This window comes from Alligator sinensis, unplaced genomic scaffold (assembly GCF_000455745.1).
Source record: "Alligator sinensis unplaced genomic scaffold, ASM45574v1 scaffold557_1, whole genome shotgun sequence".
NCBI classification, from domain to species: domain Eukaryota; kingdom Metazoa; phylum Chordata; order Crocodylia; family Alligatoridae; genus Alligator; species Alligator sinensis.
This window is the reverse complement of record NW_005842349.1, coordinates 286078-302595: the sequence shown is the minus strand read 5'-3', so window position 1 is coordinate 302595 and position 16518 is coordinate 286078. Positions and strand designations below refer to the sequence as shown.

At 41.3% G+C, this 16518-nt stretch overlaps 1 protein-coding gene across 2 annotated transcripts; it reads right to left on the bottom strand.

The window, feature by feature from the left end:
* Window positions 1–256: 256 nt before the first annotated feature.
* ANKRD22 (ankyrin repeat domain 22) lies at window positions 257–16050 on the bottom strand. Of its 2 annotated transcripts, XM_006028993.1 has the most exons (6): window positions 15854–16050; window positions 8331–8522; window positions 4674–4781; window positions 4225–4302; window positions 1286–1384; window positions 257–688 (listed from the first exon to the last, which is right to left on the bottom strand). In XM_006028993.1, the coding sequence occupies exons 1-6, from the start codon at window positions 15872–15874 to the stop codon at window positions 611–613; spliced, it is 576 nt and encodes a 191-aa protein (XP_006029055.1). In that variant the 5' UTR covers window positions 15875–16050; the 3' UTR covers window positions 257–610. The 2 variants fall into 2 exon arrangements, with proteins under 2 accessions (XP_006029055.1, XP_006029056.1); XM_006028994.1 differs by lacking the exon at window positions 1286–1384.
* Between the last annotated feature and the right edge of the window lie 468 nt (window positions 16051–16518).

The window sequence follows — 16518 nt, the reverse complement described above, 5'->3', positions numbered from 1 at the left end:
GATTTGATTTTGGTTTGTCTGTTTTACCTTCACTCAAACCAAACAACAGATAAACAAGAAAACAAAAGGTGTGAGAATGAAAATTCCCCAAGAACTCCATGTGGAATCAGGCCCCAAAGGTCCATCATTAACCATTAACAATTTCAAGTGAAAAGCTGAAAACATTCTGTATTTGTTACCTCCCATGGCAGCTGGTTTTTGGTTAATTATATTTGGTAAAATGTTAAAAATCAAATGCTCTGAAATATAACTTTCAAATATACTTTTATTTTGAAATATAATGTGAATAATGACATCTACAGACATTACATTTCAAAAAATGAACATAGATACCTTTTTTAATTCCATGATAGTATAAATAAAGCAATAAACATTGGGGTAAATTCACTTTTCTGTCGAAATGGAATGAAAATAAGCTAACTCCTTCTAGACATGGCAAAACACACAGCCACATGTGTACTTGACTGCAACCAATAGATATAATACATGTCTCCGATAAACATCATTATCTTAAAACATCCTGCTTTGCAGGCTTGGTATGGCATAATAAGGACTGCCAAAATAAGTAATTTTTGAATGCCTAACAACCTTGATACCATCCTATTCAAGGCTAAGATGCCTTCTTTAACATGCACTCAATGTTGGTGAACTTTAACCTTCTTGCTATATCCAGTGGTGTCTCTCCATCCTGAAAGATATCAACAAAATGCACCATGATATAATGCTCATGAAAGCAGGCACTTGGCCACAGGCTTCAAAGGAGAAATCAGATAGATTCAAAGTCCTCTAAATGGATTTTATTGTTGGATCCACAGCAAGCACCTACTGGACTGCCATAATGAATTTGGTCTTATCCTGCTCCCACTGAACTCAGTGAGTCTGGGCCCTTTGAACTCTTACTGAAATACATTTGATTGTTCCTCTTGGCTGACATGCAGTGATTGAGAGGAAACAATGCCTAATGAAAGGAGAAATGTTACCAGGACCCCGGCAGGTGGCCTCTTACTCCAGAAATGGGAAGTGAGTGCTAGTTTGGGAAGGGGCTTGGCCAAGACAGTTAGATAAATTGATTCAGTGTGTTCCCTGGGCAGCCTGCATTTGCCTTATTTGGGGCTTAAACTGTTCTCCCCTAGAGAAGGCCATGGGGCAAATTTATTTTGTCCTCCACAACAAGTAAATCTGTTCCTAGAAAACAGTGTACTCTGCAGTCTCCTCTGCTTACTCTCCTGTTTACAGAAGGTCAGCAGGGAACCAGTCATAGCTACTATCAGCTTCTTCTGCTTACCTGATTCTTTATTGAAGGGTCTGCATGGGCTTCAAGTAGTAAGGGAACAAGTGACTGATTTTTCATTTCACAGGCATAGTGAAGGGCAGTGCTACCAGACTGAAAGGAAGCAGAATCCACATATATGTTTCTTGTATCATTCTCTGCATGGAAAAATAGACCTACACTAGAGGTGTCAAACACATGGGTGGTTCTAGGATTTTGAAATGAGGGATGCAGATGGTGTGACACATCATCACATATAACACAACACACATTTTTTTCCCAGTTAAAGAGAAACTAGAAGCTTTAATAATATACCAGGGGTCTAGTACTGTATGATTCAGTCTAAGATCAAAGTGAAAACAAATATAACTTCTTTGCAATGTGCATTAATTTTCTAGATAATATTTTAAGCTTAAAAAACACAACAAACTAGGCAAAAAGTGGTCAAAATAGTCCAAAGATATAGTGGCATTAGTCCCGTAGTTATTATAGTTAAATGTACTTATTCAGAGTGGGTATCTAGAGAATGCACCCAATACTTCACTGTCAGTCATTTCTGCATCTGAGTTAATATTAATTCACCTGAGTTAATATTTCTAGTTTAAACAATCTGCAGGACTGTGGAACTGAAGAGACACATTACCAGGAATGACTAGCAAACAGCAAAATTAGCAGAGGAAAGGATAGTTTAATTAGTGGAACATGGAGACCCTTAAAATGAGAATGGATCATTAACACTTATAGAGTGGAGAGACAGTAGCAGGAATCAGGGAGTAGATAATGAGTCGTGAAGTTAATTGACTCTCTCAGCACTGCCTGAATAGAAAGGCCACTGCCCCTCCCAATCAGTTGGTTTTAAAGTTTGGGTGGCACAGGAATCAAAGATGGGGGGAAGGGGGAGGGGCGCAACTGCACCATTGCAGCCCCCCTGGATCTGCCCCTGGTTAAACATATAGTCCCTAGGCTGGATCTGGCCCATGGAGCCACTCTGTCCAGCCCATCAAGCTATAGGTGGACCAGGGATTTTGGAATGTGGCTAATAATGGGCCTGGTCTGCTACAGCATCCAGGGTCCTATGGCCCTGGTGGACTTGCAAATCAGCAACAGGGGGTGAGTGAAGGCTGTACCAAGATAGACTATGCTTGCCCTGCAGCTGCTTGGCCTGCCACCACATGCACTCCCATCACTATGGCAAGGGGCCTGCAGCCCCTTGCCCCACTGCCATGTTGGTGGTGACTGCCAATGACAAAATGATGCAGACAGGCACTTGGGAAACAGGGACTGTGGTGACTTACAGTTGCAGCCATGGCTCCAGTATGAACATGCAGCTGCTAGTGGCAGCCCTTTCTTTTATGCCCCTCCCTCAAGTTGGTGCCTAGGGTTGTTGTCCTAGTTATGCCACTAGTAGTTACTGCCACCAGTACCTCATGCCCCAGACTATATCTGGTCTGTAAGGAGCCCTGTGGTATGGATCTGGCCAGAGACACAGTGTGAGTTTGACAGCCCTGATCTGTGCACTGATCTATGGCTTTACCAATCCAACCCTTAATGGTACTATGGGCAGGAACCTGTTTTATGTACATCTTGGGAGGGGAAAAAAGATACTTAAATATGTGTGATGTAGGGGAAAAGGTACTTACTGTGAAGGGAAGACAAGACTGTTTGGATTGTTTGTTGCTCTAACCCACAAAATATAAACCTACAACCCCAGGCTTCACTCCTCACTGTTATGCAGAACCTGCTTAAGACACAGCAGTAATTTTTTTAAAAGCACCTCACCATATATAACACTCCAGAACAAGAGGTGCATATCAAAAATTCTGATTGTTATTGAAGCAAGAAAAATAATCCAAGGAAAGACTGCTAACACACTGAAGGATAGGAGAAGAATTCAGAAGGATCTTGATAGCTTGGAAAGCTGGCTAGAGATAGCAGAATTAAACTCAGTGTGGACAAATGAACATGCCACATCTACTGCAGAGTAATCAAAAGCACAAATACAGAATAGAAGATAACTGACTGCATGGCAGTATTACTGAGAATCATCTCATGGGTTTTAATGGATCACAGACTCAACATGAATCAGCAACGTGACACAATTGCAAAAAAGCAAATGCAATTTTGGGTTGCATCAATGGAACAAGAAGTGTTAGTGCCATTCTGCTTGGTGCTGGTTTGGCCTCATCTAGAGTACTGTGTGTAGTTCTGGGCTCTTCTTTTTAATAAGGCTGTGGAGAAGTTGGAGAGAGAGCAGAGACTGATGACATAAAAGGAGACAGATTGAAAGACAAGCCATGCATGGAAAGATTGAGTTAACTAGGTATGTTTAGACTGCAGAAAAGGAGATTAAGAGAGGGGTGGGGGGAAGGATATGATATCAGCTTTCACATAGTTGAAAGGCTGCCATAAAAAGGAGGAGGACAATTCCTTTCCCTTCTAGCAGAAAGAAGGACTTAAAGGAAGTATTTCAAATTGCAGCAAAGTAGATTCAGATTAGATATTGGGAAGGATTTCCTTGCTGTTAGAACAGTGATGAAATGAAACAGACTGCCCAGGGAAGTTGTAGTACTTCCTTCATCTGCAGTTTTCATAAAGCATTTGGATAAAGTTTGGTCATGGATGATTTAGGAATAGAATTCCCACATTCATGCAGGAGATTCAGCCTTGACATCCCTTCCAACCTTATGATTTTATAATTAAGTTGAACAACAGATGAGATGAACTGACAATGGGGAAAAACATTTTCTGTACATTGCCAGATTTCAATCAGAGACAATACTCAATTACTTTGCCAGATAAGTTAGATATGTCAAAACAACCGTTCACTGGTTCATCTTATATGATAAATATGACTTTATTTCTAGCAGCTTCTGAAGCTTTGCTATCCTAATCTAAGTAAATTAAAGTCACATACACCACATTAATGACCTCTATATTTGTATAAAATCACTTACATAATCTGTAGCATTAACATCTACATCAGCTTTGAGTAACATCTTGATTAGGTTTTCATTCTGCTTACTCTTTGACACCTGTTTAACACATGAAGAAGAATTCAACACTGGTTGGAAAGTTAATTCATGTACGACTCTGCTAGCTAGATCTGAGCTGGCTCAGATAGTTCTATTCAAAGGCCTTCTTCATGCAGTTAATGGTGCAACTTTGCTACCTTAAACTTGGATCAGTTATACTCAGGTAGAGACAAATCAAAAGGGCCTTATTCATTTCATATTTTTTACTCAGTCCTTACTTTGAAAATAGCAACCCATATTTGTTTTGTTTATGTTCATAGCCTTGAACCAAAAGAAGAATGTCCCACCTGAACTAAGATGGTTGTATTTGTTATATTTATAGTTGGAAAGGTTAGTATACAGGCTTGTTTCTAGTTTTAAGCTGTTCTTACCATGAGGAGATATCCAATGAGTAAAACAGGCATTAGGATGATGATGAGCAGGTAGTCAAGGAAATTAAATCGTTTTTTCACAGCATAATGTAAGCAAGTACGCTGTTTCTAAAGAGAAAAGAAACCTTTTTTCAGGATCAGGTACAAAGTAATTCATTTTGTATATTTCATATATTTCCTGACTGGTCATCTGTTTGGAACATTTTCCTTCTATTCATATTGAAACAGATTCATGCAGTTTGCTTAATTCAGAATGAAATATATTTAGTTGCCCAAAGCCGTGGTAACGGCTCTTCATGTGTGTGGAGCATGATAGGGGGAACCCTTTTTTGACTTGTGATTCAGATAAACTGGGATTCAGTTTACTTTCCATGTAGCGATTGTTCTAGTCTGGGGCCAGGATAGTAATACTGGTCCCTACAACACCATTTTAATGTGTTAGAGCCTTTGGATCTTTGTCATTAGACTCTTTTGGTCATTTCTACAACCTAAATCATTCACTGTTCTGTATGCTAGGTAAGTGTAGCAAAAACTCTAGCTGAATAGTAAATAGGTGCTGAAATTAGCACCTCTGGATCTCCAAAGTATTAATACCTTGAGGGTATATCTGTGCCTCCTCCTGAGTGAAACTGGGTATACCCTGCTCACTTATGACCCCTTCATGAGCACCCAGGCCCATAGGTTTGTAGAATATACAACTCAGTGCAGCCCTCAACACACAACATGTGAAAGTCTGAGCCCAGTTCTTCTATAAATACTTATGGCCAGGGTGATCATGGCAGGGTTATCGAGTATGAAGCACTGATTCACCAGTGATATGCCCCATCTTGCTTACAAGGGAGTGTAGACAGAGCCTAAGGGCAGATCTATCAGCTTGGAGGCTACAGCAGACCCTTGCATGTCTTTCATGGTCCCACCATCAGAGTACTAACTGCATTCATGTATTTTACACTATGCTGGTGAAATACTTCTGGTGGGTGAAATGGCCCACTTCCGCAAATGCTCAGTCAGCAGCTCCAAATGTTCAGCTGTAACCCTGGACTCCCACAAATCTCTAGGCCATGGATGAAATCCATTCTATTCAGGTAGAGTGCCAAAGGGAAAGCCTTCTCCACACCCCAGGTCAGGCTATGAGGCTGTTATGTGACTTTCAGTTGCAGTGATGGGACCTCTTGCTTGTAACCACAGTTAACAATAGTTGTGGTACCTGCAGTAGTGACTAGGGATCATGCAACGAGCGTTAAACCATGTAAAATGCCCAAACTGCCTGCCCTAAAACTTTTTTTTAAAGGGTAAGGGCAGACATAGGGTGGGAAGAATGGATACTATTAACCAATAAACAATACGATGGCAGTAAATGCCATGTTAAATTCTACACCTTGCTGGAAAGGAGACAGTTTGGAGGGTATGAGCTAAATTGAAGCAGATAAAAAGAAAGAAGAATAAAGAGAAGGGGCAGGGAGAAGGGACAAACAAAGGGTAAATGTGGAGTGAAGCTGAGGTGAAAGGACTGTAAAGGAGGAGGCAGGAGGGGTTGAAACAAACAACCAATTACCAGAGAGCAGAAAAATTTTAATCAAAGCTAGGAAATGATCTGATATCATTAGTGTTCCAGCTCTTTCTACCAATTGGAAGTTTTGGGTCCTCACTGTGATTTCTTTCCCCAAGGTTACATGACTACAGGGTAGGCGGAGATGGCATATCCCCCAGTGGAAGGTCTCTGCACAGTTCTGCGTCCGGAGCCTTTATTGGACTAACTGTTACTCTCTCCCCTCACCAGTGCAGCAATTTCAGTTTTAACTGCTTCTGTAAGTGCTCCTACCAGCCTGACTCTCTTGCTGATTCCTAACAATTCAGGAAAAGTTCTTAATTTGCAATTTCCTGCCTTCAGCAGGGGGGCTGGACTTGATGATCTCATGAGGTACCTTCCGGCCCTTAATGTCTATGAAATCTATGAATACTGCGAGGGATTCTCCTTTTCAAAGTTAATTCAATGTAAACTGCATATCTTTATAGCAAAAGGCAGAATGGTGGAGTCAAATGAATGGGCTCCATACATCTGAGGCACATCTAACATTGGCCAGAGAAGCACACTTGGAAATGAGAAAATAAAATGGTAAATATTTTTCTAGGAGTGCACAGTACACAGTGAAATAGCATGTGAGAACCTTAAATATAGTACTGAGGAAAGTATGTTAGGAAGCAAACATGGAGTTGCCAGCAATTAGACAATGACACAGGTGGCCTAGGGCAGTTGTGGAGGCTGAATGGGATGGTACAGGCAGGGCCATCCCTAGGGGGCCTTGAATCAGGGTGACCACCCCAGGCCCCATGCTTTGTGGGCTCCGTGGAGCCAGGCCGCACTGCCGCTGGCTTCACATCTGGCCGCTCGGCACCCTCTCCACCCCCCAGCTGCCAAATACACTGCCTCCAGCCACTCGGCACCCCTCCCCCCCAGCCCCAAATCCACCGCCAGCTTCTTTGCACCCGGGGGCAGGGCCCCACACAGGCTGATTTGCCCCTGGGCCCTGCACCCTGCTCAGGTTGCCTCTGGGTATAGGAACAACAAATCCTGAACTTCTGTGGGGGGTTGGTTTAGATCAGGGATCAGCAACCCCTGGCATGCAACGCCATTTTGCTTGGCACGCCACTGCCAGCCCAGGCTCTAAGCAGCTGCTGCCCGTCACGGAGCCCAGGCTGCTCCCAGCAGATGATTGGGAGGCTGCAAGCCCTGCTGCAAGCAAATCGGGCTCTGTGGGCCGGCTGCAGCCAAGAGGCTGCAAACAGCTGCTCTGGGCTCTGGCATATCGGCACTCTGGCACCTTCCAAGGTAGACATTGTTTTTTTCAGCACTCCGGCCAAAAAACGTTGCTTACCCCTGTTCTAGATGATCCTTAGAATCCCTTGCTTATCCCTGTGAATCTGTATTTTAACCCCTGCTAGAGCTAGAGCTGTAAAGAAGCAAAATCTTCCAACCTTTGTGTTAGTTTTTGGACTTCACTCTAGTTGGTTACATTCTCCATTTCCTTTATCCCCCCAGGAATCAACCACGGCTACTGCAGAAGAAAGAAGAGCAGAAAATACCCAGCAGCTCAAGGTGGCTGCATTTTTTTTGTGTGTGTAAAAGAGGTTAGTCTGCCCCACTGTCACTCAGGGACATCTGAGAAGTGTTAGAAGTTGGCCAGATGGGTGTAAGAGACATGATGTCTTAGACCTTTCTCTTTCAGGCTTGGGAGGGTACAGTGAAGAACATATAAAGAAAGCTTCAGGAACATAATAAAATTCAGACCTGGGTGAGTGCAGAGCTGCTGTGTGGCTGGGTAGGCAGAGTTGATCAACATTTATTGATATCAGGTGTGACCTTTCTCATTATAAATTGACAATGCTAATTGTCAGGTATATGGTGGGGTAGGATGGGGCAGGACGGGGTGTGGCAGGGACATTCAAAATAAAGCCAAAAACTTCAATTTACTTTAATTACCTCATGATTTTATGGCTAATTTCATCAGGTGTTTTGAATGTGATGCACATGTGTGTTTAACCTTTGACTTTGGCAATACTGCTAAGATTTTCCGCCCTACATATTGTTCCTAAAGTTCATCATTATAAAGAAAATATCGCAAGGCTGTTTTTTTAAAATACTTTTTTGTTACTCACCTTATTTTTGAGGTTGATGTCAGCGTTTCTTTTCAAAAGATAACTGACTATTCTATTGTGTCCCTGTTTGCAGGCACAGATTAGGGGTGTGTCTCCGCCAAAGCTGTCCTGAATGTTCAAATAATTGCTATCCTCTTGCAACAGCAGCTGAACTTCATTGAAGTCATTATTATAAGCTGCCTGGCAAATGGGCTAGGGAAAAGAAGGAAGGACATATTAATGAAATACATACATGATATGGTCGATTTTTGCAAGGAATCAAGCCCTTCCCCTGAGATAAGGTAAGTTCCTTTTAAAGAAGATGGGAAACAAGCGCACTAGTATCTCCTGTGAAGTACTCAGCATCTGGCAGGATCAGCCCCTGTGAAAGGTAATGAAGGCTAAGATATAACTGATAAACAAGTGAGTCTAGCACAGATATGGAGACATCTCTATGCAGGGGCGATACATAGGGGGTGCACACTGGTACACATGCACCTTCTGCGTGTGGTGGTGCACCCCCTGCAAAAAGGCACCACTGACACTGTCAGCAGCGCCTGCAGGTGGTCATCGTTCACCACCCCACTGCTGGCACCTCCGGTGGTGTCTGTGGGCAGTCCATAATTGCCCCTGACCACTGCTAGGTGGTCGCCAACCCATGATCAGCGCTCACCACCACCCCCTCACCCCCCCGCTTCCAACAGTGCCAGCAGAGTCTGAGGGAGCTCCCCGTTCACCACTGCTGGGCTCCCGCTGCTGCCATACTCCCGCCACCACCGGTGCAGCTGTGCCCCTCCAGCCACTGGGGGTACGTGCCATTCATGCCTCTACATTACTGTAGCTAGAATTGAACATAGGATTAAAAAAAGAGAGACACTGTCCAGACTAGTTCCTATAAAGACAAGAGTCAAGACTGAGGGCTACAATGGGAGCTGGATTTGTTCACTAATGTAGATGTGCATGTCAGTATCAGAGCACAGCTTAGAAGAATATGAAATTCACATGGACTTTGGAAAATGAATACTGTTAACTCTTCCAGAAGAAGGAAGAAAATACTAAAAGATAAATACTAAAAATAGAGTATGTGTGTTTATATGTACATCTATGCAAGAATATTTGTCCTGATGCCCTTTTTTTTTTTTTTTTTTCGGGGGGGGGGGGTTGGGGGTGGTATACTGAAGAATACTAAGCATCTTTTATAGGATTAGTTACATGTATAACATTCCATGAGATCAGGCCAGGTTAGGTAAAATGGCTTCTCTCATCTTACTTGTCATCTATTACTCATAATAGTCAGTAGTAATTGTCTACACATCTAGAAGGGAGAAACTAAAGAAGGAAAAAGATAAAGTGGATGTGCAGTAATACAATAAGCAACCACTGTTGCAGCCTGGCCAGTCTCTGCTGCCATCCAGGCTGCATACCTTCAGTGTTACATTTCTGAGAGTCAAGGGCTAGTACAGCTATCTAACTTGATGATGCCTTGGGCTAAACAGTAATTCAGATGAGATGGATGCTGCAATTATAGTTAAATTCCACCAGATGGTGGTAGGAGATGCATCACAGTGCAACTATGTACATTCCCTATTACCTTCAGATGAATCAGGTGAGGAAAGCATTAGGTTTGGCAATACTGTAATAAACTTTGGTACTTCTTGTTCCTATTTCTTCCCAGAGGATGGTGCTGTATGCAGAACTGAAAGCTACTAGTGCAGTTCAGCAATTTGAATTCCTTCTTCTTGGTAGCTTTACTTTTGTTAGGTTAGGTATTTGTTTCTATATTTTTACCTAAGAAATCAATAACAGACCATTTCAACCATGCAAAGAGCCTACTGACTTCATTGGAGCAAACCACAAAGCACTATGAGTTCATTTCTGAACTAAGCACTCAGGACCACAAAAGGACTTGAAGGCATACTTTATTACAGATACAGGATATTTGCTGAACAAGTAGGTACCATTTTTACACAGTCCATTTTCTGAACACAACCACAGTTGAAGTCAAAATTGAGTGACTATTTTAAGGATAACCTAAAAAGACAGCATTTGTGGAAGAGGAGGAAATGGTGATCAAAGAGATAAAGAACACAATTTCCTGCAAGAATAAATTAGGCTTAATTTTTTTGATCACAAGAATTATCTGGAATGCTGATATTTGCACCCACATCTCAGTTCCTGCATGGCTGTGGGACTGAATATTTTTACTTCCTCTTCGTAGCCCACAGATTTATGTCTCTGCAACAACTAGAGTTGGTAGGAGCAAGTGAGGAGTCAAATGCCCTTGACACATCTTGCACTTAAGATATGATTAATTGGTGCAAGGGGAACCTAGGGCCATAATCCTGGGCTCCTCCTACACTGGCAATATGGCATAATGGGATCTGATGCTAGATCCCACAATCATGCCTCCTGCTATGCACATGTGACATAGTAGGAAGCACAATTGTTTGGATCGTGTATTACATCCCATCATGATTTCTTTTTAACATGTCAGTGACCTCCTGAGAGTTGTGATGCTCAACTTCCAGCTATCCATCTTGCAGGTAGAAAGTGAAATTGAGGAGAACCATGCAGGCAAGTCATCTTCTGGGAAGCTGTCATTTTTGATTTTCCAGATAGAAAATGAAAATTTGAGGGGGAAATTTAAATATTCCCTTGGAAAAAAATGATTTTTAAAATGGGCTTTTTACCATCAAAAAGGATTCAAATGAAAATTCCTCAGTCCCAAATACTAAAAAATTATGTGCTGACAGATGTGTGTGAGGCGGGGGTGGGGGAGAACTCACTTTACCAGAAGCAGTAGCACATTACTTAGACCTGGCTCTGCAGCATCTGTATAGATCAGGCATTTCAGTAGGGTTTTTTGGTGCTTTTATCTAATAGCTGATTCAACCCTAGACATGTGGTATGGTAGCTAATGCTGAGAGGTGTCTGTGCGTGTGTATATCCAATTTCACTGAGACAGGCAGGAAGAACAGTGTCCACTTAGGGCTTTTTGGAGCTAATCAACAGGTCAGCTGGTAATGTACCTCCATTCCTTCCTTGAAAAAAGCTGTTTAAGAAGAGCTTGAACTACTAAGAAAGGCTTTCGTTTTGTTCATGTTATCAGCTCCCTGCTGGCTCCCTTGCCTGTCAGGTTTGCTGCAGACAGTATGACGAAACAGGGAGAGGGAGATTGAAAAGCTCATTATCATGAACAGATGCATGCACTGCACCGGCAGTGCTAGCCAGGGGCTGGGGTCTAGCAACACTCCTGCCCCTTGAGCAGAAAGCGGGGAAAAGTCTGGGATGGTGCAGGCCATCTGGGGATTACACCCCTCCCTAGTCAGAATGTCCTGCTGGGGCCTGGCCACACATGCCTTCACCTCAGCACTGTGGAAGGGAAGGGAAGGTTGCTTTAGTGCCCCCCCCAGCTTCTAGCCTGAGCCACTACAGGCATATGCCTGCATTTCTTCAGTCCAGAGGGAATGTCTGAACAGTTGCAAACTGGTTCAAACTAGGCAGGTTAGACTAACCTGCAAAGATTGAATCAATTCAGGCTCAGGCTTTTTGAATGTCTGTCTCTAGCTAGTATGACTAGAGCAAGGAGGGAACAGGTTGCATAACAGGAAAGATTGAGAGTTGGATTACTGCTGCTGCATAAAATTAAAGTTTATTTTGTTCAGACTTTTCTACATTTTGTCCAAGACCTTGTCATTTACAGCTGTGGGTCTGTTTATACAAAAAAGCAGGGAGTACTCCACCTAATACAAATAATACTAGAAAGTGATATTCCTTGAGGAGGGGATGTTCCTTTAGCTCTACAGTCTGGTTTGCTAGCTCTTCACTTGCAGTCTCTTAAAAAATTATGCAGCAAAAGACAACAGGCTGATTCTGAGGTCAGTGTTTATGGCATGAAACTTGTGGGAAAAGTGCTAAAGTCTTAATATTAAGGTTGCAACTTCTCCTTCATTAATGGAAAATCAGTGCTGATAACAGCTATAGTGCCTTAGGCTGTCTATATACTGCTCATTTGCATTCTAGTAGAACATGTCAGAGCAGACTCAATTAATAGAACACTCCGGTATTACCTCACCATCACGTGTATTTAAGTCCCTGGCATGCTTTAAAATGGCCACAGGGGCACTTTATCTAAATCTTGTTGAATGGGATCCCACAGCCATTTTTAAATGCGCGGGGGCTTAATACATGTGATGATGAGGTGTTTTAATTAGAACAGCTGTTCAGGAACTATTTTAATTAAAATGCTCCCCACCCCAAAGCACATGAATAGGCAGACTTAGAGTCGTGAACTTAGAAGACACAAGAGCTGTACTGTCTTACATCTGGGAGAGGAGTTTCTGCATCAGCATTTGAAGTGTCCCATTGTGAAGAAATTTTCAGTATTGCTGTTCTTGGGATAGATAACTCCAATCACCTGGGTTGCTGATCTGACAGCTCCTTCTGCATTAAGATTAACAAAGATGCAGTAGTCTTAATTTCAATTTGTTTCTAAAACTTGTTCCAAAAATCAAAGATATATTTTGTTTACTCTGTGTATGAATAAGTGTACATTTTGAGGCATTCCTTACTAGTGGCTTTTAAGGTATTAGATAAAGAGGCCTAACACAATATTTGCATCTAGAGACAGGCCATCGGTTTGACCTTTAGTAGTAAGTTTTTAAATGAATGTTGGCAAAAGATTCCAAAATAGTGACTACAGGAATAGATTATTTCTGTTTTACAGAACAGGTACAGCCTAGACCAATGGTTCTGCAAGCCTTCCTCATGTTGCTCCAGTAGCATTTCTAAGTCCTGAGTAGGGGGTCTCCTTCAATGCGGGAGGTGGTATCTTAATATCTTAAGACCCTGTTGGTTGTCTAACTGCAGTCACTTTTACTTGGTGGTTCAACTAATGTCACTTTGGCGTTCTTGTGTTCTTCAAGACTAAGTCGTGAATTAATCTCCATCTGTCTGCCGGAGAAAGGATTGGGCTCAAGCTCTTTCCACCCAAACAACTGAACCATTACCAGAATCTCAATGCATTTTGATTCTTAAGGCCTGGGTTGGATTTGATTTGGCTCTCCGTAGTTAATGGACTCTCTCACTACCAGTTTTTCTAAAATAACCATCATCTTTTTTTACCAGTTAAAACATAAACAGTCTAAACATTATAGATAATTAATTTGGCATCATATCTGTAAATCATGTTATTTTGGATGATTTGGTCTAGGGAAGATTATTAACAAAACTAGAAAAGATTTAACCAACCTTTTAGTGTGTAAAGGAAAGTTAATGTAGACTAATGAAATTATGTAGATCAGAGTTCTGTGTATTCACATATGGAATCTTAACTAACTATTTTCTTTTATAGGACTGGATCATGCAGATCATTTAATGGCCTCTTACTATCTAGCAGAAAAATGCTCATCTCTGGTCTCAGTTACATCTATGCAATTCCAGTTGAAGTTCATGGGAGCAACTGGATATGTGCATGCCTAAGGGCAGGGCACAAAACAATCTAACAGCAGTACCTTACATAAAATATAAAGTAATAGTAAATGGAGTAGTAAATAAAAGGTCTGAATGTTAAGCACACTCTAGTATACTCCAGGAACCCAAAATGGCCTATAGACAATATAAAAGAGTTAGGGAAAGGTAAGATTTAGGTAAGATAGTTCCTTTAAACTTATTTTCCTCTTACACTGCTTCCTGAAGTAAAAACTATTTTGGCTTAGAGTAATATTCACCACTGGTCACAGATTCCCAGAGGAAAAAGCTGCTGTTGCTCATACCCCATTGGATCCTCTGGGTAAGCACAGCTGATACAGAAGATACTTCAGCTCAAGGTCCAGTCTACCAGTGAGAGAAGTATGGAATTCTGCCCCAGGAAAGGTAAGGGCACAAGGCCTGGTACACAATTGGTGCACTTAGACATGGAAGAGAGGACAGAGGTGCAAGTAGTGCTGTAATATGGTACACACCACAAAGAACTAGTTAGTTTTCTTTCAAAATTGTAAGGAAGGGATTTATAAAAATGTCTAACAATTAGTCCATCTCTGCTCTTGTAAAGTGGTTTCTTTCTTCACAAAGCATACACCTCAGCCCATGCCAGGAACTTTTTCTTGCATTAACTTATGCCCAGAAATCACACTGAAGTTGAGATGATATTAATAAAAGAGAAGAAAGTCAAAGCTGAAAAGGGAGAAAAAAGACAAAGAAAATTCATCCAGTCATGTTTGCAGTGTCCAAAAAAATTTGACAGGATCCAAACTGTCCAGCAGTTATAACTTGTTATTGCAATTACAGCTAATACAGTTATGTAGCCATACATTTTGAAGAAAATTACTTCCTCAAAAAAATGGGTAAAATGGTCACTGAAAGGTAAAATATCTAAAAAGTATGCAAAAATAGGGACAAAATTATCTTATCACCTTAACATGGGCTACTGGTGCCACCTTAGTCAGGAAGGGGCGTGTGCCCCCCCTGCAACCAGTCACGCAGACTGGTGGGTGGGAGGGGTTCCCCCGCAGTCGATCTCGCTACTTCTGGGAGCAGCTGCAGCGATCCAGCTGCTTCTAGGAGTGGCTGCAGTGATGGGCCGGCACTTGCAGGTGGGGCACTGGTGCTCCCACCTACCCCCCCTGCCCATTGCCTAAGTGGTGAGCACAGCCAGCCAGGGGGTGCACCGGCACTCTCAGGGGGTGTACATGCACCCCCGTGAAACCCCTATGCCTCACCACTTCACTTTAACTAAATATCTTAAGACATTATGCCACTTTGTTTACATAAAGTACTCTGTGATGTTTAGACAGGCATCAACAATTCCTTTTACAATGGAATGCAGTTTAACCAGATAGTTAGATCATGAGCACATGGAACTCAGTTACATATAATGATGAAATCAAATATTCATTTTATTTGTTATAGCCCTTTAATTAAAAATAAAACCTTATTGGTTTTCAGTGTTCGAATATAATTTTTTTAAAGAATTATACATAGGCATGTTGATACATCCTAAAGACGAAACACCAGTGTGTTATAATCATAGCACAGGGAGCAAAGGAGAGATTCTGATTTTCCTCTTTAATAATAGAGACTATGTGGATGCATGTTTAATGCAATGTTCTTGTTTAAACCTAGGCACCCATTTTCCAGGCTAGACTCTAGGAAGATGCATGGATTTAGGATTGAAAAGAAAAATCACCTTGCTGATAAAAATATTGGCCCTGAGAGCCAAATTTGTTCATTAATGCAGTAGTTTTTACTAGCTTGTTTCAACCCAAGCTGAAGTACACCTTTCCAATATCTAACATGCTTCTACCCAAAACTAGTTTACACCTTGCTTCTAAACCCCTTCACACCTTTCTCACTGAAGTCGCTAGAACTCATATATAATCATTCTATTAATTATTACAAATAGTATCTTTGGCCACACACTGAATGTTTTACTTTTAGTGAAGTAGAGTTTTCAATTAAAACAAAATCCTGTGAAATAAATCCAAATACCATTTTTTTCTGTATTGTCTACAGCTTCATATACTATGAAGGAAATGGTCACATACCTCTGAATAAAGTATTCCCATGCTTGTTATTTGCAGCTTGACTACAGCCTTTTCGTGCTCACCTGATCGACAGGTTCACTTGACTTTGAATTGCTCCTGAGTTTGTTTAAATCAAATTAATATTTTATCTCAAAAGTCACTTAACTGAGTGATATCGATGATACCCAAGCCTTTCCAAAGATACATTTGTTTTCTAGGATTTCCTAATCTGGGACGATGAAAAAATGTTTCCAAAAGGCCCAACCCACTGAGGTAAATGTGAAAGTGTCAGTTTACAAGGCTGTCAGAAGTAGGACAAGTTACAACAGAGAGAAGTTTTCATTAGCTGTTTTTTGCAATGTCAATACCAGGTTGCCCGGAAGGAAGATGGCAAAATAGCCACAATGACAGTACATTTTCACAAGAAAATGTATTAAAAAAATTGAAAAATAGGAATTAGATTTCAAAACAAGAAATTATAGGAATATATGTCAGATTATCACTCAAATATAAGAAATGTAATTGCATAATATTCATAAAAGTGCAGAAATTGTGATTGAAACTCACAAGGTTGGAGTTAGCATACTCATTGGAAAGAGAACTGTAGATTTGCCTTGTCATATCCACATATTTATATTAGTATCACATAAATCAGAAGTTATAAGTCTAGTTTATAGGCCTGCTAA

Coding starts and splice junctions, on each gene's coding strand:
- ANKRD22 (XM_006028993.1), bottom strand. CDS start 15,874: ATGGGAATACTTTATTCAGAG. Junction 8,523..15,853: donor TGGGAATACTTTATTCAGAG/GTATGTGACCAT, acceptor TCTTTTCCCTAG/CCCATTTGCCAGGCAGCTTA. Junction 4,782..8,330: donor ACATCAACCTCAAAAATAAG/GTGAGTAACAAA, acceptor TTTTCTCTTTAG/AAACAGCGTACTTGCTTACA.